This window comes from Pundamilia nyererei, unplaced genomic scaffold (assembly GCF_000239375.1).
Source record: "Pundamilia nyererei isolate P.nyererei 1_Seehausen unplaced genomic scaffold, PunNye1.0 scaffold00005, whole genome shotgun sequence".
Classification (NCBI taxonomy): domain Eukaryota; kingdom Metazoa; phylum Chordata; class Actinopteri; order Cichliformes; family Cichlidae; genus Pundamilia; species Pundamilia nyererei.
The window spans coordinates 2,104,558-2,125,333 of NW_005187406.1; the positions used below are offsets into that span (position 1 = coordinate 2,104,558).

Consider the following 20,776-nt stretch of genomic DNA (forward strand, 5'->3'; position numbering starts at 1 on the left):
CAGTATTTCCATGTGAGGAAACAGCACTACTTATCCTGTCACCCTGATAACCATGTGAAAGAAGAGTCACAGCGCATCTCCCAGGCTGCTTGATGTACTCATTTGATTGGCAATGTATAATTTCGCTGCTCTCCCTGATAACATGCTGCTGCAGCCGTAGGAGGTGATCAGGAAAACAGTGGGAGGTGCTCGCCAGCAAGAAGGAGGAAAAGAAAGTACAAGAGATTTGGACGTTACAGTCTAGTGTTTACAAAGCGTCTGCAACAATGTGGAAAATGATATATTTGTTATAATGATGGAAACAATTATTTTTGCAGTCCTCATACCTTTAAGGTAAAAAAAACAACGTGTATTTGTTAAAACTTTGCAGTACGTGATTACCAGGGCTTATATTTGGATTCATAGTGTCTGTGTACATCACATAAAGAACAAGATGCTCTCACATATTGTACCAAAATATAGAAGTAAGTGTGGGAAGCTTCTCGTGGCTTGCAAGGTGTCTTAGAGCAGCAGCAGTGTTTCTGGGCACACTGAAACAAATTATTTTTTATTATATAATCCTGTTAAATGTAGTTTTTATGTATGTCTGCTTACATAATTTTTCAATTTCAATACTTATCTTAGTATTACATAATAACGCAGTGATTCTGCTGGTTTGTGCACATTGCTTCAGTCCTTCTATTATACAGCTAACAGCCATCGTCTCTCCTTTTTGTTCCCCTTGCTTTAGGAACTGCTCCCATGAGAAGGTGGTGTCTATGCTGCAGGGCAGCGGGGCAGTGCCCACTCTCGTGGTGGAGGAGGGTCCATCTGACTTTTCTTCAGACCAAACAGATGCAGATGAATCCTCTAGTCTGGCCCCCACCACATTGCCACGCTCTAGGTTAGCACACCAAAAATCTGACACTAGACCTAGCCTGTAGCAGTGTATTCGTTTTGAATGAAGGAGAAGGATTAGTTCAGTAAGTAGGAATGGAAAAATTAATGTTCGGTTTCCTCCATACATGCTGTCCAGGTCTCCTGGTCTCAGTTCTCTGCAGTGGGTTGCAGAGATTCTTCCACCGAGCATCAAAGTCCACGGGCGGACTTTCAGCCAGCAGCTGGAGCACCTGCTGACCATCCAGGAGAGATACAGTGTCTGCAAAGCTTTAGAGACATTCTTCCAGCACAGGTCAGTGAGCGAAGGGACAGGGAGCAGAGGGTTACAGGGTTACAGAGGAATCTGTTAGCAAACGAAGACATGGATTATTGAGCAAATGAAGGGTTAGCAGCGGAAGCAGGAAGTTACAGCTTAAGTTAGGTTCTGATATTATTTCCTATATAGGATGAAGGGATCGAGAAAGACGGGATGATGAATTAGCTCAGCAGATGATGCAAACATGTGAGGCAGCAGGATTAAAATACCACTGTTATTCAACTGTATATGCATACAGCGTACACCCAACAACATAAATCATACCATAAGTGACATCTTTGTTATCCTCCCACCCTTTTCATTGCTCTCTCCCAGCATCTCTTTCTCAGCTTTACATGGTACAAAGAATATAAAATAAACCCTTGCACTGAATGATAGTCAGCCATGAGCAGGAATTATATAAAGAAGACAGTGAGTGGATATGGAGCACGTGTGTTTGCAGGAACGTGGACACCCTGATCGTGGACGTGTTTCCAGTGTTGGACACTCCAGCCAAGCAGCTGATCTGGAAGTTCATCTACCAGCTGCTGACCTACGATGAACAGGAGCGCTGCCAGGGCAAGCTGTCTCGTTTCCTTGGCTACAAGAGCAACGGTGAGGCATGAAACGAATGAGAAGTTGAATTGGATTTTTATCGTGATGTACTATCGATGTTTATCGTGCTTTTTATATAAATAGCAAAGTAGAGCCAATCTGACCCTGTGTGTGTGTGTGTGTGTGTGTGTGTGTGTGTGTGTGTGTGTGTGTGTGTGTGTGTTTTGCAGCATTATTAGAGCCTGACAACGGTCCAGAGCACCACCGGCGCAGCAGCTCCATGCGGGTGACGGGGTCGTCGTACCGCAACAACGTCCGAGAGAGGAGCTCCGATGACTGCATCATTGGGACTCACCTAGGAATGGGTACGCTTATGCACGGCAACGTCCCAGCAGGATAAACATGTTGAATGAGAGCCTGTTGTCCTTTAGCACAAAATCATTATAATTCCAGAAATTGTTCAGCTGGGTTTGATACAAAGGTTTTAAAAAGCCTTCGAGCTCCTTCCTGCAACACATCTGCTACAATATAACCACTTTAAGCAATTTATCTTGTCGTCGGGCAACCTTTCTTTGATGTAAAAGCTTTAATAAGCCACTGTAGGCTACAGCGCAAAGACAGCTGGAAGACAAAGTTAGCAATTAAAGGTAGAGCCGGTGAACATTTAGCTGATGAAGATGAAGATTTTTTCCCTCGGGAGGCAAAAAAAGAGAGACTTGAGTGGGAACGTTGCTTCGTCACTGCTGGATGAACTGAAATGGTGTCGTAACAAGGTTGTTTGCCCCAGGTGACCAACACAGAATGTTAATGCCGCTTTAATGAAATCTGTAAAGCAAGAGGGATTTAAATGGGGTTGTTATTGCTAATAAGCTGTGTGCTTATTTAAATCTGTGTTCCCATCGTTATAACACAACTCATACAAGAGAAATCGACGATGAGACAGTAAATGGGGATTCCTGATGAAGTTACTGTACTATTCACCCGCCGCTACCTAAATTCCCATTGATCCAGGTCTTATCAGAGATAAGTAACGAGGCTTTATTTGCAGTGGCCAAATCCCAGGTGGGAATGTGTGTAAGTGTTTGAGCTCACATAGGACTGCTACTAACAAAAAGAAAAAAAGTCATCACCAGGTCATACATTACATCCATTTCTCAGCATCCGTTTGCTTTTAAAAACTTCCCCAACCTCTCAGTTTGAAACAGTGTTTATTTCCTGGCTGTTTCAGGCTTCAGGTACTTTACTTTTCCCCAGTTTTCCATTACCATCGCTAACCCCCGTTGCGGGACCTGAGCTTTTTTTGCTCCTTCTGCGCTGTTCTGCTCTGCTTCATCCGCTCTCCTCCCAGGCTGGAGGTGGATGGTGGATGAACACGTGTCACTGTTCATGCTTTATTGTGCTTTAGGAATTCATATCGATGAATCCGGGAGCCCGGAGGAGAGGCAGTCAGGAGATGGAACCTCCTTCCCCGAGTCCCCTGACCTCAATCATGTAGGTATACCCGCAGCTTTCCCGCGCCTAGCTCCTCAGCGACTGGCATTTACGGAACGCTAGCTATGATCTCTGTGCTCTCTGGTCTCACTTGATTTGAAGGTTTGCTGATCATTATCATCATACTTTGATAATTGGTCAGATGTGAGTCTGCAGCTTAACCGAAAAAAAAAAAAATTAAAACACTAATAAGCAGCAGACCTTCAAAGAAAATGTGCCCAGCAATAATGTGCTAATGAGATGATCATGCCTTCATCTGTAGATGACAGGTGTGTATACGGAGCTGGAGAACGTGTACGCAGGAAAGAGTGTGCCTCCACTGCAGTGCGGCTCCTCACCAGAGCCCGAGAGCCCTCTCTCTCCCCTCACACTCCCCACCCTCACAGGTATTCTGGGTTCCTAAAAACTCACCGCATCCACACGCTTTCAGATACATGCTTTCATCTTGCTGTTTTAAGCCACCAGGGTCCCATATTTGCATAATGAACAGATAAAATGACATGCAAAGTGATAGAAGCCGATCAGTTTTGGGCCTTGGTGGCACGTGACTGATGCCATGTTTACATCATGATGAGATTTGGGGGGTTGTGGTGGACGATGTGTCCTTATAGGTGGCAAACAAGCAGAATTGCTGCTAAGTGATGCTATTTTTTTGCCAGTCTGATGTGAACATGGCATGGCAACCACTCAAACACACAAGCTTTCAGTTTATTTTTTTATTTATTTTGCAATGGTTACCTCTCAGAAGAAATAATCCTCCTGGTGACTACATGGTCTAGAATGTCAGATATTTACTAAGAGGAAAGATCCTCACGTCAAGGTGGCCTAAATATAAATCGAGGCCATCGTTTTTAATGTGCGTCTCTACAGGTAATCGTAAATCTGGCCTGTCCCTGTCTTGGAAGGAGCCTCTTCCCACTCCCGTGTATGAAATCCACCATCAAAGCAGCATAGACTCCAACCCTTATGTCAGTCTGGAGAGCCCCCCGGCCTCCCCTCATCACTCAGACAGCGGCCACAACGTGCTGACCCACCGCAAAAAACTGTTCACCTTCTCCCGGCCGCCACGCAGCCGAGACACAGACAAGTTCCTGGACTCCCTGAGCGAGCAGCTGGGCCACCGGGTCACTCTGGTGGATGACTTCGTGCCCGGGGAGAACGACTACGAGGAGGTGAGGAAGAAAAACAGGCGTTATTGTTTCTTAAGACGTGATTTTCAGTTATTCCACCGCTGAGCTGCCAGCTGTGAGAGGCAGAACTATGCTACAAGTGTTTTACCTTTATTTGGAGCAGGAGCAGAAAAAGTGGAACGCTCTCATTGTTGAGCCCTGACCCCTAACCCACAGTGGATTTTAAACCAGACTTGTCTAACAATTTATGGACCTAACCTTAAGAGTGAGTGACTTACTATTCAGCCTACAGCAGCCTATGCAGAAGGAGCTAGCTTCTGTAATGTTTACATTCTACAAGTATAAAATCTCCATTGATTAAACCTTCAGACTCTTGTAGGTGCTGGTTCAGTGAGAGGAATAACTGGAAGCCGTGCCTGCAATTAACGTGCGTCATGCATCACAGGATTATTATTATAGTCTATATTTCACATTTAAAGCTGCTACATTCATTACTTTTAAATTACAAGTGAGTTTAAATTTCAATGCAGAGTGCGAGTAATGCTGTAATAAAAGCTAATGCTGGTCATACTTTCACTTTCACTGCCACAATATTGATTGGGCCAGACGGGAAAATGTCATCCTGTCTGACTCAGTTGCACAGAATGTGCGCCGCTGCGGCGTGGAAGCTGTTAGACCGCCGTGATCTCGATTTATATATTTAGCATGATAAGGAGAAAATCTGTTGTTTGTGCATTTGCTCCTTAATAAACAGTAAGCAAGTTGAACATTTAGAGAAGTATTAACGTTGTAGTGTTGCATGTTTACATTAGAGCACCTCTAATGTACGCTACAATGAACACTTGTGTCACACGAACAGATATATCAAGGTGGTTGTCATGGTTTCAGAAGAAGAGTTGTGCCTGTAAGTAAAACGATACTCAGTTATATCATAGTTTTATCTACATGTTTCTGTTTAGTAATCTGTATTTAGAATAAGTACTGGGCTTTTTATAGCATTGTCACGGTTCTTTTCCATTCACATTATGTTATATTATAATATATTGTATTGTTATTTTCATAGTTTTTATATAGAGGTTTGGAGATATTTAAGTGCATGGGTTTTAAATTCTGTAGATCAGCACTTTGATTTGATGTTATTTTGTAGATATTTTCTATTCTAAAAGTCAAAAAGAGAAAAAAAAAAAAGAAGCAGAATTTCTGAACTTGCTATGAAGTGTGATAAATATATTTTGGGATTACACCTGTAAAATAAAATCTCCTTTTTAATCAAGCAAACTTGAATTTGGCTAGTCACCCCTTCAAGATTGCATCTTCGTGCACCTCTGCATTGATTTTAGTGAACTAGTTAACTTTAACTTTATTTCTGGGGAAAAGATAGAGTTGTAGGGAGCCAGATCTGCATGGAGCTGAAGTAGAAGTTTGTGTGAACAGTCTGACCTTCCTGAGCAAGCTTGGACTTTATGTACTGAAAACTGCTTTTTGGTTCGCTGGTGGTAGCCAGACACCCACCTCTCACCAGCACAGATGGTTCAGGACATTAAAGCTGGGTCAGTCTGACACAGATGTCGGCTTTTAGCCAACGTTTGTGGTCTAGATAGAAATCACAGATGAATGGGACGTAAAATAGCAGCACTAGTAGAAGTAGTCCAGAGGTGCACAAGGACAAAACCTTTCTTTAAAATAAATTGTCAGAGTTCCAAAACATTCTGATCGCACCCCGTGTCGCTTTTTCTGTTCAAATATAAACAGGCAGTGGAGTAAGTTTCAGTACAACATTTCAAGCAAACGTCAAAGCCGTAATGAACCTAATAATAACCTAATTAGCTTGAATAGACTGGATTTTAAAACGTAGAAGCTGTTTATTAGCCGTTTACTAGACTATGTGGAGGTGAAGGTGGTTCTCGGGGCTGATGGTGCACTCCTCCTCCCTCCAGATGAGCTTCCAGGAGGACCAGGAAATCGGCTTCATGCCCCGGCAGCTCAGCAGCGGCAGTGAGGATCACAGCAGCAGCGACGAGGCCTCCTCTCCCTGCTACTCCTCTGGATCCGAACCGATCCCACCACCTCCCACCCAAAGCCCCCCGCCTCCTCCGCCCTTGCAGGCTCTCATACCCCCTCCCATTCCGTTTACCGACCCTCTCCCACCAGTGCGCTTCTCACCCGAGCACGTGCCCCGCAGCCGGATGCCCTTCCAACCGCACCACCCCATCATCCCTCCTCCTCCACCCCCCCCGAGGACCATCCTGTCCAGCCGCTCTCCCCTACACAAAAAGCACCCGAGCAGAGACGAAAATGAGAAGACTCTCCAGCGCTTCCAACCCACCACCCGCCTCGGCCACACAACCCTGACCTCCACCAAAACCTTGCGCTCCCGCCCCACCTACCTCCCACGACAGTTCAGCCAGCCTCAGCCTATCCGCCAGCCCTCCCCGCAGCCCTCCCCGCAGCTGCTGAGGCCGAGCCAGCTCGTCCTGCAGAGGCACCACCAGCTCCACCACCAACACAGCTACCAGGGCCCACTGCCGCCGTCCCTCCAGGAGCACAGCCCATCCCAATGTCAGAGCCAGGGCCACGCGGGCTCCTCGCTGCTCTCGCAGCCTCCAACCTCTCACTCCACCCTCCCCAGTCACATGAAGACCTTGGAAACCACAAGGCAGGAACACCACACCTCCAAACAGGTAACATCTGCACTTTGTGGTTTGTTTGTTTTTTGTCTTGTTACTTGAAGTACAAATAAGACATCAGCACACACAGAAATAGAAAATGAAAACACAAAGAGGTTCACTCCATCAGTGCTGCAACCAAGAGCGCTTAGCAACAGAGGTGCAAACTAGCACTTAAACACTCTGGTGCTAATCAACATTCTGCATCATTTGCCCCATTTTAACCTTTTAACATCGCTCATGTTTGCCAGCAGCCAGTTTCGGATTTGATGTACCGTCTGATCTATAATCAACTTTTTAAAATCTATTTCATCCCCAAATGTGCCTTTTATGACAGAAGATCTATTAGGCCAAAATCCACTTAAGAGGCTTGATTTGAAAGTTAACGCCTTCAGTATGTTAAGTGTAGCCCAACCTTCACTCTGTGTGGTTTGACCTGTGGGACGTCAGAGGATAAGGAGAAATAAAAAGACTACATGACCAGTCTGAGACTGTATTCTTCCACCAAAACCCCAAATTCCCCCAACACTGTTCGTGAATTTAACATGATTCCAGATTTTAATTGGACTTCATTACTCGAGAACAGCATTTAGGCAGACCATCAACTTCATCCCGATAGGTCACATGATCTCATTGCAACCCACAGTTCAGTTGATATTCTCCTATAGACCTGAGTGGGAAATCTATTTATTTTGTTTTAATCTTCTTTATCCTGTCCACAGTGTGCTGTAAGCCACTTTGCAACCCATCTCAACCCCAGTACTTCCTGCCATGCTCTTTTTAGCTTAACCTCGTGCTCTGTCCCCGGTTTTGCTGTTGCTTTCCACGACAGACCCATACCCTAAATAACTAATAATAGCAGTAATCATTTCTTTGTCTACAACTGCTAAAGAGTATACAAGAAACTTGTGAGGTCCATGCGCACAGTGGGAATATGATTCAGTAGTGAGAACTGCTGTCTTTGTGCTGAACTAGAACACTATGGCTTAAGTGTTAAGTAACTGTTTTTCCATCTTCAAGGCTCCACCACCACCTCCTCCACCATTACCTCCTCCTTGTGACCCACCTCCGCTGCCCAAGCCGGGCCAGCAAGCCTCAGACGTTAACCACATGAGTGTAAAGAGGCTCCGCTGGGAGCAGGTGGAGAACTCTGAGGGAACAATATGGGGTCAGGTGAGTGGTGATCTCCAGTTATCTTGCATTACCCTGTGGTTAGAGGCTGTACGGATACGTATATGTATGGCTCTGTCGGTAAAAAAAGAAAACAACATGTGAATCTACCCACTCGGACTGTGAGTTTTCTCACTACTCCTACATATCTCCATCCATATTTGGAAAAACCTCCTTATGTGTCTCCGATGAGTCATCAAGGCAACAATGTTGTTTTTGTAAACAGAGGCTGTGCCAGACTTGATCTGCTTTTAGATGTTAAAACGTTGAGCCTTTTTGATCCCAGCATATATTCCTATCAGACATGAATAAAATCTGAACACCAAAAATAAAAGAAACAAGTTAAAAAAGCTGATTTTGACTGTGCCTTCGGAGAGTACAGTGTGTCCTTGTCTGTGTTTAGCTCGGGGAGGATTCAGAGTATGACAAGCTCACCGACATGGTGAAGCACTTAGACCTGGACCTGCACTTTGGGACTCAACGCAGATCCAGTGAGTGATTTTGTAACTTTGTCACGTCTTCATCAATTCATACACATCAAGTCATCTTAACCTCTTTGTGTCTAAAACGATACATTTGCATTGCATCTGAATATATGTGTGTCTTTATTGACGTCGCCTGTTGTGTTTGTACCTTCACAGTTATGTTCTCCATTGGAGCTGCTTCATTCACCTGCACCTCAAATCCATTCTCCATACGGCACCATATCCCCCTCTTGTTTTCTGTCATGATTATCAGTAATAACACAGATCTGCCTATGTAAAAAACAAACCACACAACTTGCTGTTACCGATTAAAAATCATTTTAATGGCCTCTAATGGCAGAGTGTGTTATTAACCCACCAACCCGCCACGTTCAGCCTCTTAGACTTAGTTTGCATATTGACCCCTGGTGCCAGGAGAACGCATCCTTACACTGTTTGTTAAAATTATCAGTCTCTCCTCCAGAGCCAGCCTTCCAGCCAGAGAACTTAAAAAAGAAAGACGTGGTGGAGATTCTGTCTCATAAGAAAGCCTACAATGCCTGTGAGTGCCACACAAACACGACACAAGGGTCGAGGATCAAGGATGTGAGACTGCAGCAAAAATACCTTTTATAGTTACAAAAACGTTGCACAAGTAGAAGACAAAGAACATCACTTAACGAAGGCCAAACATTTTCTGCGTAACTGATGTGGAAGAGGAATTATAGACACTATTTAGACAAGGTATCAAATCCACATTGTGCCCACAAGATAATATATAGCTGATAAACTTGATGAAAATTAACTGATAAAGTGATTAACCTGATAAAAACATGTTAGCCTGAAGTAGTAACGCTGCATCGAAGGGCAGGGTTCAGGTGAGAGCGCACTCAGACATATATATTAGCATAACAAAGATAATAGAACAGAATCAAGAGTTGAAATTTACCACTGACTCTGCAGCTGTTAAACTTCTGCTACTACTTATTCAGCTTCCCATGTGTGCTCTGTGCTTTTGCAGCATTTTTTTTACCTGCTTGCATTTTAAGTTGCATTTGACCTCTCAGGGCCACCGTAATGGATACAGTTACACTGTTCAAGTAAATTAAAGGAACACTGGATGATCCAAGTGAGTTAAAGTTCAGGAATATCAGCTATAAACCATCATGAATCTATTTCACCTCCCTTGGTTGGAATGAAGGTGAAAACAAGTGCACTGCAGAAGTAACAGCGAGATAACTCCCTTAAAGAAAATGGCCACAGATCATTGCTCTCTCCTTATACCTTCTGACTGATTTTTCTCTAGATTTGCTTTGTGCTAACTGGTACCAACAGGTCGTTCATGTTTCATTCACAAGGAAAAAGAGTGAGTCTCTACAAGAAGAAAAAGACATGTATATTTATGCTCTTCCTAGATCGTGGATCAGATTTGGCCAAATTTGATCAAAGAATTACAAAGAGTCATCTTACGTCAGCGTAACAATAGAGGCCAGTGCAGCAATATAGCAAGACAATGAAAAGTCTAAAAATGATGCCTTGCTTCTCTGCAGTTATCCAGATTGGACTCTTTGGCACAGCAACTTCTGTCTTCTGTCACGGCACTGCTAATTCACTGTTAATTAGCGGGTTTATGATGTGACTCTGGGTTTCAGAGCTACATGTTACAGACACATGGTAATAAATGTGAGTGAAAGACAGGCAGATGAAGGGTTTGTCAGCAGAGCGGGAACACAGTGATCCTCTTTGGTACATAAATTCTCCACATTTCCCCCCGCCTACTCACCCTCCTCCTCCTCCCTGCAGCCATCCTCATCGCCCATCTGAAAATCTCCCCCGAAGAGCTGCGTCAGGTGTTGATGAACATGACCACCGACAGGCTGGAGCCGGCCCACATCAAGCAGCTGCTGCTGTATGCCCCAGACGAAGAAGAGGTGAAACAGTACGAACAGTTTGATCAGGACCCGGGCAAGCTGAGCGAGCCGGACCAGTTCATTTTCCAGGTGACTGTGAGGGAAAAATGTCAGAGATGATCAGACATGTTTTAAAGAGTAAAACTAAATGATTTAACATTGTCTGTGTTTCAGATGCTAATGGTGCCTGATTATAAGACTCGCCTGCGGAGCCTCTACTTTAAAACGACCCTACAGGAGAGGACGGAGGAGATGAAGATCGCGTACGATTACATCTACAAGGCTTCAGTGGAGCTCAGGAGCAGCAAGAAATTAGCCAAGATCCTGGAGGTATGAAATGAGCAGTCGAAATGAAAAGAAATCTGTGAATATCTGTGTTAGCAGTGAATACTTACGGCTTTACTTTACCAACAGTTTGTTCTTGCAATGGGAAATTACCTGAACAACGGGCAGCCGAAGAGCAACAGGACGACCAGTTTTAAGATCAACTTCCTAACTGAGGTACAGCACGGATGTCTGTGCCTTCAACACGGTAAGCTCGAGTTCAGTGTTTAGTCGCTCATGCGCTTCTCCTTCTGTCTCTTAGCTAAGCACAACCAAAACAGTAGACGGGAAATCCACCTTTCTCCACATTTTGGCCAAGTCTTTGTGCCAACACTTCCCAGAGCTGCTCAGCTTTCCCAGAGACCTCACAACAGTGCCTCTGGCAGCTAAAGGTACAATGCTCTTAGTTAATAGTTAATATACAGTAGAATCAGGTGTGCTTCTTTTGCATATTTTATGCTGTTGTTACAGTTTGATTTGCATATTTCCTTTGAGTTTCAATGGGTTTGTTACCTCATCTCCAATATTTCCCTGTGACAGTGAACCAGAGGGCCATTACAACAGAGCTGAGTGACCTTCACTCCACCGTGCAGGACATCAGGGCGGCCTGTCAGAAGATCCAGTCTACCCCTGACGATCACTTCACTTCAGTCATGAGTGTACGATAAAACCCATCCATTTTCAAGGCTGGAGCCTATTCCAGCACACGCAGGGTGTACAATGGGTAGTTTGCATGTTATCACAAAGCTGAAACAGTAGGAACGACACTCAGATTAATGTCATAGGGAGAACATGCACACAAAGGCCCAGGTGGGCAGCAGGGTTGAACCCTTATACTGAGAGGTGACAGTGTTAACCGCTGTTCCACCATGCACCCCTACAGTAAAATCTGTAAATAAATGAATGATGTTTATCAACGGTTAAGAGTTAAAGAGACACTCTTGTGTCTTTGCAGTTTCAGCTTAGCAAAGGAATCACTTGGCTGGCCCTGTCCAGTTCTCATCGACTACAAGCACTCTGATGTTTACTACCATACAGGTTATAATATAAGTGTAAAAAGTATTATAAAAGCTCAGGAAAAACTTGACAAAATCGGCTGGTTTTGTTGTCTGGGTTCCATATTGTTGAAACAAGCGACATAATGACTTGCCCGCTTCGCACTGCTAAGCTAACCGTTTCCTGGTTGTTTAGGATAGTAACACAAACACAAATAATATGATAATGTTGCACTTCAACGGTCTAATTGACCACAAAGCTACTCATTCAAACATTTATTTGTGCACTGTATCTGTCATCTGTTAGTTCATCATTTAATCCGAATTTAACAAGCAAGCTCCTCGGTCTGTGGGAGGAAAGCAGGGTATTTGGAGAAAAACAACAAAGAAACAATACGATACATTCCCTGTGCTCATGTTATTAGGTGTCAGTAACCAGGAGTATAAGAGGAAAGTCCAGACATATTTGTATGGACTCTCAAAAGATATCAATAACATTTCCAAACCAGGACTACTTCAGTAAAAGAGTTGTTAGTGTACAGGTGGTGGCACCTTGCTTTGCCTCAAACAATTTTGTAGCACCCATCCATTATCATGGAGGAGTGTAAATATAGAGACAAGAGAGATCAGGGCATCATGGCAGCATCACTAATTGTTTTCTAAATCTTCACCCAGTTGCACCATTCATTAAGAGCCCCTGTATATTTGTATGTTTGTGCCCACAGACTTTCCTGGAGAACAGCCACCCTGCGATCCAGTCTCTTGAATCTTTGCAGACCAGAGCCATGGAGGAGTTCTCCAAGGTGGCCTCCTACTTTGGAGAGGACAGCAAGTCCTCCAGCACAGAGACCTTCTTTGGCATTTTTTCAGAGTTCGTATCCAAGTTTGAGGTGAGCTGTTACTCCACTGTTCTCTGTCAAGGTGTTGATAGATGAGCAAGGCTAAATTTGACTTGTTCCAGAAGGTGACAGTCATATTTTGGATATATTCAGCAGGCGTGTGACAGACTCAAACCTACTAAACAATGAGGCATTCAAACAGTGCTCTCACACAGACCGGCTGCCTGCAGCTATAAACTGATTAGGCTGCAAAGCGGCACTGTCTGTGGAATAAATGAATGTGCTCTAAATCTGAAAATAATGGGGTAAAATGAGTATAAATAAGAGGAGATTATGGATTTTCTTTTGCAGAGAGCTCTCAGTGAGATCCAGACTCCAGAAAACCCCAGAAGCCCCAGACTGTCTTCCCCTTTGGCCTGGTAGAAGCAAGAAATGCGGGCAGATGTCGGGCCAAACCGAAAAGGCCGGCCGGCTCTCAGTTTTCACTCTGCTCTCCATAACCAAAGTGCCAAGATCACACACAGACACTCAAACCAACGGGAACAGAGACCACGTCATCTATAGCAAACACAATGGAAATGCGCTGTATCTGTATGTAGATAAACCACAAGTTAACGAGTGCCCCGTGTGCAGCAGTGCTATTACTTCAGGTGCTGGTAGAGCAGGACGATTCAGGTGTCCACAGATCAATAGGAACTCCACAGCACACACGCAATACTCCCGCCACTTATCAACGTTATTTACATCTCTTTTTAATGCGCATTAATTGGTAAATTTGTAAAGATTGTTAGAAGGAAGCCTTTCAAGGCCCTTGATTGTGATGCTGCATTAAAGCGAGGTTTAAGCAACGACAACAACTGGTATGACTATTTACATGTTTATTATACGACTATATAAAGTTTATATTTTCTATCAGATCATATTTGAAAATTGTAAAGACGAAGCATAAATGTAGGCTGATGACAGTTATCTGGACTCAAGATGACTGACAGGTGTAGTTCAGTGTTAGTGTTTGATGGTGCGCTCACTGCCTCCCATACTGCAGGATATATTTTAAACATTCAGAAATAGTAGACGGTAGGAGTTTTTAAACAATTTATGTCCAAATTGTGAATCTAGAACATGAATTGTATGACTTGTAGTCATATTTATTTCCTTTACTGTGACATCTATGATGAAAATCCTTTTTCTTTTCTCTTCTGATAGAGGCGAGTTAAAGTCACACACACCCAGCTCTGGTCCTAAAGTGTTGAGGATCTGATGTCTATGGAAGCAAAGCAAGGCCGTAAAGATTGTAGAAATTTACAAATTTAAGTTTTATTAATATTTTAATTTTTCTTCTTCTTGTTATTATTATTATTATTATTATAAAATGTGTTAAAATAACTCAAAATGTCAAAACTCATCTTGCAGTGATAAAATCAAATTTGTCATTTGAACAAACAAACAGATCTGAAGAGGATTCTTTGGCCTGCATCCTTTAAGGTTACATTGTTACTTATGTCAGTCAAGTGTAAACACTCTACCATGACAGCTCGCAATCAATTTTTTGCCTTTGAATTGTTGCGTTGAAGACTCGGATGGAAATAAAACGGCAATAAGATGGAGTCTGACTGCTATCAGTTTGCGATTGAAGGGGGTCAAGCCGGCAATCGCATGAAATCTGTTGATGTCCAAATTCACATAAAACAAAAATTAACCACTTGTATTCCCAGTCCAGCCAGAAGCCCATAAATTCCTCCACCACTAGTGACGTAGTTGCTGCAGGTTGGCGATTTAACTGCAAATCAAATAGGTGCTGGGCAACCTTACAGGAAGATAAACAGAATACAACCAATTGGCAAACTGTTGAGTTGAATTCCCCACTGCAAAGAGAAACCACACAGATGAGTTGCGCACACTGGCGTAGACTGACTCAGAGTCAGTGTAACATGCAATCTGTCTGCGTTTATAAACTAGATGCAGACTGCAATTGTTTGGAGACATGTTGCCTCCCACCAGGCAACCGGTCTCCAAACAATTGCAGTCTCCTTGTGACTCCTCATCCATTGCAACATGCGCATTGACCAACTGAGTAAATGCAGCCCATTTGCACCCAAACTAAAGCCTGTGAACATCCGCTCGTATTCATCCAGCATCACTGCTGTTCTCCCTGTGAGGACTCGGTGAAATCCACATTCATTTGCACATTTGTTTTGAGGGTTCTGAGTGACGTTTTGCAAACAATGCTGCACCTTTTACGGCCCGCCATCGGCACATCGTCAAATTCTGTAGTTTCAGAGCATGTGGGTGATTAGTGTCCTTTTTTGTTGTTGGCTGTACTCAAAGGTGAAAGCCAGCTTCATTGTGAAGCGTGAGCTGTTTGCTTCTGGCAAACGGCTAATGGTTGTGCACTTTGTCGAGTCTTTCTAGTGTTCTGAATGCATCTCTGCTCCAACAAGTGGGCGGCCTCTGGATGAATGCACGTCAACAGGGGGTGCGGGGAGGAAAAACACACTGTAAATGGACATTTCCTGCATTTCTGGTTGTCATGGTGATGTCATGACTCCTCTACAGTACAGTGTACCTGTAGCTGTGTTGTATTTCTGTTTATGAACTATTGAAATTGTAAATTCATTGTTTTTTGCTATGCACTGCTCATTTCTTTCTTTCTTTTTTTTTTAAATTGTATTCCCCTGTCCTCCAAGTCCCAGTTCACTTTCTTATCCAAGTGTGTCACCAGGAAATTACCGTTTTATTTATTCTTAATGCATAGCTTTAGTCAGGCTCACGAGGTGACTGTGACCTTGTAAAAATAAACAAATAAAAATAAAAAATACACTCCTAGCTGCTACAGGTGTAGTAACGGTGTTTCTCGTCCCCGTCATTTGCATGTCGGTGCAGTTAATGTATAAAAGCTGTGCAGCTGGTAGCATTTACCCTCCCTGGATATTTAGGTTTAAATACACTTCTGTTAGTCTAGCTAGGTTAACTTATTGGTTCTCTTTTATAACTGTTTTATATGTTTTCATGAAAAGTTGCTAATGTTTTGTGATCATTTTACCTTTCTGTTAGCTTTCAGATGGAGGATATGTTTAAAATGTTTTAAATAAAAACAAATGCCTGAAAGTAACGCCGTTTGATTTATCTGTGCTTTCAGGTGATAGGTTTAGAGTGACCCACGTGTTGAACGCCCATTATTATCAGCTGATAGCAGATATATAAGTATCAACATGAATCAGTCCATGTGCAAATCTCTGCTGAATTCTAATCTGCAGTAAAAGGAAGAAAGCATATCAAGTATCATAAATCGACCTGCTGATATACAGCTGTTACTCTGGACGTGATAAAACAGAGCGCCACCAGCAGAAGCACCTGACGTGACTGTGGAAACAGTCCACTCTTCCTCCAGACTTTAGTCAATTTAAAATGTACTTTCATCTGAAAAGGGAACAACTTAGCGACAGTTTGGTTTTGTTAGCCCACGTAAAACACTTCGTCTGGTTGGTCTTTGGTGGCTTGAGATTAGGGACGTGACAGCAGCGTGACAGCAGCTCTTGGTGCACTTACACCAGCTCTAATCCACTCCTCGTGAAGGTCTCCCAAGTTCTTGAATCGACTTTTTCTAACAATCCTCTCAGGGCTGCAGTCATCCCTGTTGCTTGTGCACCCTTTCCCCTTCCAGTCATCTTTCCATTAATATCCTCTGTGGCAGCACTCTGAAGGGCCAGGCTTCTGTGGCTTACCCTCCTCGTGGAAAGCGTGGATGGTCGTCATGTGAACAGCTCAGTCTACAGTCAACTGAAATATTTTAATGACCCAAATAATCTTATTTCAGTTTAACCTGATTGTTTTAGCATAATTGCATATAGCCCTTCAGTGGCAACAGGAACAAATGTTTATAGGTAACATTTTGTTAATGCAATTCCAAAAAAAAAAGAGAAGCTTTTTAATCAGTGACATTAGCAATTTGTCACCCTTTTTAAAATCATATTACAGGAATATTTTAACCCTCATTCTTTAAGGCTGTTACAGGACAAGAGTCGAGGCACAAGACAATCAACCTGGAGCAGATTTAAATAGTTTCTTCATATACTTTATTTTCTTTGGAAAGGAAAGCATTCATATTACATGTTTTTTCCCCCATATTTAAGCTCACCAGACAGCATACATATAAAACTATGGAACTTAAAAATGCAGCATCATTATCATCATTTCTAGTTTAATGGCATTTGTTTGTTCTCTCAACGCACAAGGATAAGGCAGCAAGGTACAAGAGTGCACAGAGAGAGAAAGGAGGGGATCATAATGCTTTGATTGTCTCTGAAAAACACAACTCAACTTCTTTTCAGGGCAACTGCAGCATCCAAGACCTTCTCACCTGGTACCATGTTGGGTCAGCTCTCTAAGAACCAAAATCTGCATTTATCAGAGGCCAAAAAAATAATAATAACAATAAAGCAAAGTTTACACAGAAAGTACAACAAAGCCATTTAAAATAAAATAAAAAATCCAAAAACAACAGACCGGGCAAAAATCCAACACCACATCACTACTGAGATATCACAGCACCGTGTTCACTCAGCTCAGTGGGAAAGACAGAGAGAGGGAAAAAACCCAAGCCCTCTATAACCGAGTTCACTAGAAAACCACTCAGTGAGTCTGGCCTGCGCTCAAGTGCAAAATCAGCTCTTTATGCATCTTTCTGCTCAGGGTGATGTTTCACTACATTCGCTCACGCTCAGCCCCGCTGTGTGTAATGCCCTGGCGAACGCCGGAGAGCACACTAAGATAGACTGGAGAAACAGAAAGGCAAAAAATACTGACTGCATTCAGGCTGGGAGGGTCAGGTCGACCCCTGCTACGTCTGCTTAGAAAACCCAAAACACATTTAAATACACAACTTCTGCAGAACAATGCAGAAGCGCACAGTTTCTTATCGGACACGGCCTGAAATATACCCGCTACTGACACAGCTTCTTAGAAATACTGTGGTACTAGAAGGGAATACCCCCCTCCTCCATACAGTAAATGCGTATTTCATAGTTCTGGGAGGAACCGATAAGGCATGGTGCATATTTAAAGACTGCATTAAAGATGTCAAGCCACTAGGGAATGTATTTTTGTTTTAAATTGGTAAATAAATACAGGCAGGAGGAAAAAGAAATAAAAGTATAAAGGGGGAGAAAAGGGAAAGTTAAGTGTTTGAGACGACTGGAAACCTGCAGTCACAGCTACACTTCAACTGTTTTGGTTTCTATTCCATCCACCTTTTAAAAATACAACTTATTTATTTCTTGATCTAAGGCCATGTTCAACACTGAAAAATTCTCACACACAGAAAACCCCCACCTCACACCAAATACAACTGAGTCCTATCAGTCCGTAGTTTGGCAGCTGCCCCACATTACCCCACCGTGCTCTTTTATATTACCGTAACACCGTCTCTAACAGCAGTGCTGATCCAACATCTGCCCTTCGTTTCTGCTACGCTCTTCTTTGACGATTGTCTGGAGCTTGATCTGCAGGGAGTGCGGTGTAAAGACAGAGGGGCCGGTACATGTCGCAGGGTGAAGGCTTTGTATCACGAGTCTCCCTGCAAAAATCACATCTGGCAACATCATGGAGGTCGAAAAGACTGTCGGGAAGCGAGTGCCGATGACAGCTGAGACACACGAACTGCACTAAACAACAGTAGAAACAGTGGAAAACACCAATTGCATGTGGACACTACCTCTGTTGTCAGACTATAAACCAAAAATTTGGCATTCACATGACTATCACTCCTTCTAGATTTCCTAGTACACTGTTTCACACGTATGAATTAAACTAAAAACAGAATGAAGCGAAGGAGCTGGGGGTTGCAAAGCGGCTTGCGTGTGAGATCCTTTAGCTGATGTGAGCTGGGATCAGCTCAGTTCTGTGAATTTATAGTGATGTTTTACCCCTTTTAGCTTAAAGATGTGTTATATAATCAATAACTATACTGACTGTAAGCTGTACTTATGGCATTTATAAAAGTGAAGACAACCAGTAGTAACGCTCTAAGACAAACTGCCACTCATCTAGCTTACCCCCTATAATAATGTGATGTTAAAATGTGTGTAGTAGTGGGTAAAAATACTAATAGAGCTCGCATATAATAAACTAGCATGTCAAAGATTAATCATGTGACTGGAGAAATGTTTTATGTATTTTGCTGACAGGAAGCTGTTTGACCTCCATGATGGCCACCATTAGTTTGTTGTCCTTCATGACCAGGCACAGTTGGAGAGGTTCATCTTTTATACGAGGGCTGCAGATATGGGCAGGCGCGTCCTTATAGGACAGTGCTCTCGCTCTCCAGGTCACAGTCTTTAGGAAGAGGCGGCGAAGAGGAAGAGGAGAAGGCGGTGGCAGTCGGCAGCTGCTGGTCTACTGCCGTGAGGTCAGGGACCAAAGATCGACTCAAACCTTTGAAAGGAATCACCGGATCTACAAAGCGGGACACATCATGGAAGACAGATTAGTTGCGGTGAGGAAACATGTAAGCTTAGTCACAATAGCAAATAATCTTTAGATAAAAGGAGATGTGTGTGGTAACAGCTGAAGCAGATAATTCCACTTACTGTTTATGTTAGCAAGGGACTGCAAATGGGTTTCCCATGCACGTAGGAATTCATATAAAACGCTACATAAACATCCCAAAAAGATAAATGCCCACATGACAAACAGCAGCCATAATGGCAAACACGTGCCCGACGTATGAAAACACTTAAAGCTGCTGCAGAGCAGTCAAACTGTGTCACATTTTCCGCAGATTAAAACTAAACTGGAGCAGAGGTTTGGCAAGTGAGGAGTTCTCCAGCCAGCAGGTGGCGCTGTGCAACAGAGCCTGACAAGCAGCAGTGCAACAAACCAGTGGAAGCAGAGAGAAAATGTAAAGTCCGGAAAGATGTTTCTGTTTAATTTTAGCCGGAAAACTCATTTGCATTTGAATGCAATTATTAAAACTAGGGCATTACACTGTTTTGGGGGTGGGTGGAGGGGTGGACATGATTCTGAATACTGGAAACACAAACATGCATGTTAGAGGTACACATGAGTTAAAAAAATACAAAAGCTTAAAAACTCCACAACACGAATCACTTCATATTTCTGAAAATCTGAACGGAGTTTCCCGGACAGTGAAGGGTTTGAAAGCCTCGCTAAGAGCTGATCAGAGTTTCAAACCCCTTTTGTTTGTGATTACACAGTGACAGCCGATGAAGATGACTCGTGAGCAATGACAGCTCTGATGCCAGACTGCCGTATTACCTGTAGTGAGACATTCACTTCTAGAAACATGTTTTTGAGAAGCAGTGGAAGATAAAGTGAACAGTTTAATCGAGTCCATCAGTGTGAAGCTCTCAGGTGTCTTTCCGTGTTAATGGAAAAAACACAACATTTTTAAAGTTAGTGAACAAACATAAGCCAAAGAATTCGGTGGAAAGATTTTAATGATTCGTGTTTCACCTTCAGGTATTTCTTTATATATTGGAGTAGCTAGCAAAGTCTGTATGGTACAGAAGAAGAAGACATTAATCCAATCCAACCTGTGGGAGGTGCTTAGAAAACATGGGGTGAAATGTGTCTCAATGACTCGAATGAATGGCCCACTATAAGTGGGTAAAGATCAGTGAGGCTATATTCCCTCTATACTTTGCAACTCAACTGATGAATTGAAGTTTGAGTGTTTAAAAACACAACATTTTCTTCTTTTCTTTTTTTAAAGATCTCAAGAGGAACAAATATTATCTGCAGATTTCTTCCTCATCATTCGACTGGAAGCAGCAAGTGCAACCGTATCAAATATCTGCTTTTCACATCAGAAGTGGGTTTCTCACTAAAATCCATCACACATCATGGGACAGTCGTGCATCAAAGTTTAAAAAAAAAAAAAAGGATGTGAAAGAGCCGGCAGGCTGTGATGATGATATGTATTTAAAAGGAAAAAAAAAGTGCTACTGCAAGTGTCAATTATCAACAAACCTCACAAGTGTGTCTTTAACCTGCAGAGGTATTACAGTGAAGAGTGTTAGAATTACAGTACATTAGTAT

At 42.9% G+C, this 20,776-nt stretch overlaps 2 protein-coding genes across 10 annotated transcripts in view; one reads left to right on the forward strand and one right to left on the reverse strand.

Moving 5' to 3' along the window:
• The window catches only part of grid2ipb (glutamate receptor, ionotropic, delta 2 (Grid2) interacting protein, b), a 39,080-nt gene extending 25,011 nt beyond the window's left edge, over positions 1–14,069 (forward strand). For 3 of the 6 annotated variants that reach the window (XM_005721729.2, XM_005721726.2, XM_013913582.1), the window contains 19 exons: positions 731–883; positions 1,016–1,171; positions 1,638–1,789; positions 1,960–2,094; positions 3,135–3,220; positions 3,483–3,606; positions 4,091–4,392; positions 5,210–5,254; positions 6,288–7,031; positions 8,037–8,189; positions 8,590–8,677; positions 9,123–9,212; positions 10,454–10,650; positions 10,735–10,890; positions 10,975–11,061; positions 11,147–11,276; positions 11,425–11,543; positions 12,605–12,769; positions 13,070–14,069. In XM_005721729.2, coding sequence (XP_005721786.1) covers positions 731–883; positions 1,016–1,171; positions 1,638–1,789; positions 1,960–2,094; positions 3,135–3,220; positions 3,483–3,606; positions 4,091–4,392; positions 5,210–5,254; positions 6,288–7,031; positions 8,037–8,189; positions 8,590–8,677; positions 9,123–9,212; positions 10,454–10,650; positions 10,735–10,890; positions 10,975–11,061; positions 11,147–11,276; positions 11,425–11,543; positions 12,605–12,769; positions 13,070–13,141 — 3,154 coding nt within the window. In that variant the 3' untranslated portion in view covers positions 13,142–14,069. The remainder of the gene's footprint in view (positions 1–730; positions 884–1,015; positions 1,172–1,637; positions 1,790–1,959; positions 2,095–3,134; positions 3,221–3,482; positions 3,607–4,090; positions 4,393–5,209; positions 5,255–6,287; positions 7,032–8,036; positions 8,190–8,589; positions 8,678–9,122; positions 9,213–10,453; positions 10,651–10,734; positions 10,891–10,974; positions 11,062–11,146; positions 11,277–11,424; positions 11,544–12,604; positions 12,770–13,069) is intronic. The other 3 variants (XM_005721727.2, XM_005721728.2, XM_013913585.1) reach the window with 3 other exon arrangements.
• Positions 14,070–16,792: 2,723 nt separating this feature from the next.
• Positions 16,793–20,776, reverse strand: part of arhgap17a (Rho GTPase activating protein 17a) — a 33,235-nt gene continuing 29,251 nt past the window's right edge. For 3 of the 4 annotated variants that reach the window (XM_005721734.2, XM_005721733.2, XM_005721737.2), the window contains one exon: positions 16,793–19,171. In XM_005721734.2, the coding sequence (XP_005721791.1) occupies positions 19,017–19,171 (155 nt within the window). In that variant the 3' untranslated portion in view covers positions 16,793–19,016. Of the gene's footprint in view, positions 19,172–20,707; positions 20,728–20,776 lie in introns of all 4 variants that reach the window. The other variant, XM_005721735.1, reaches the window with a different exon arrangement.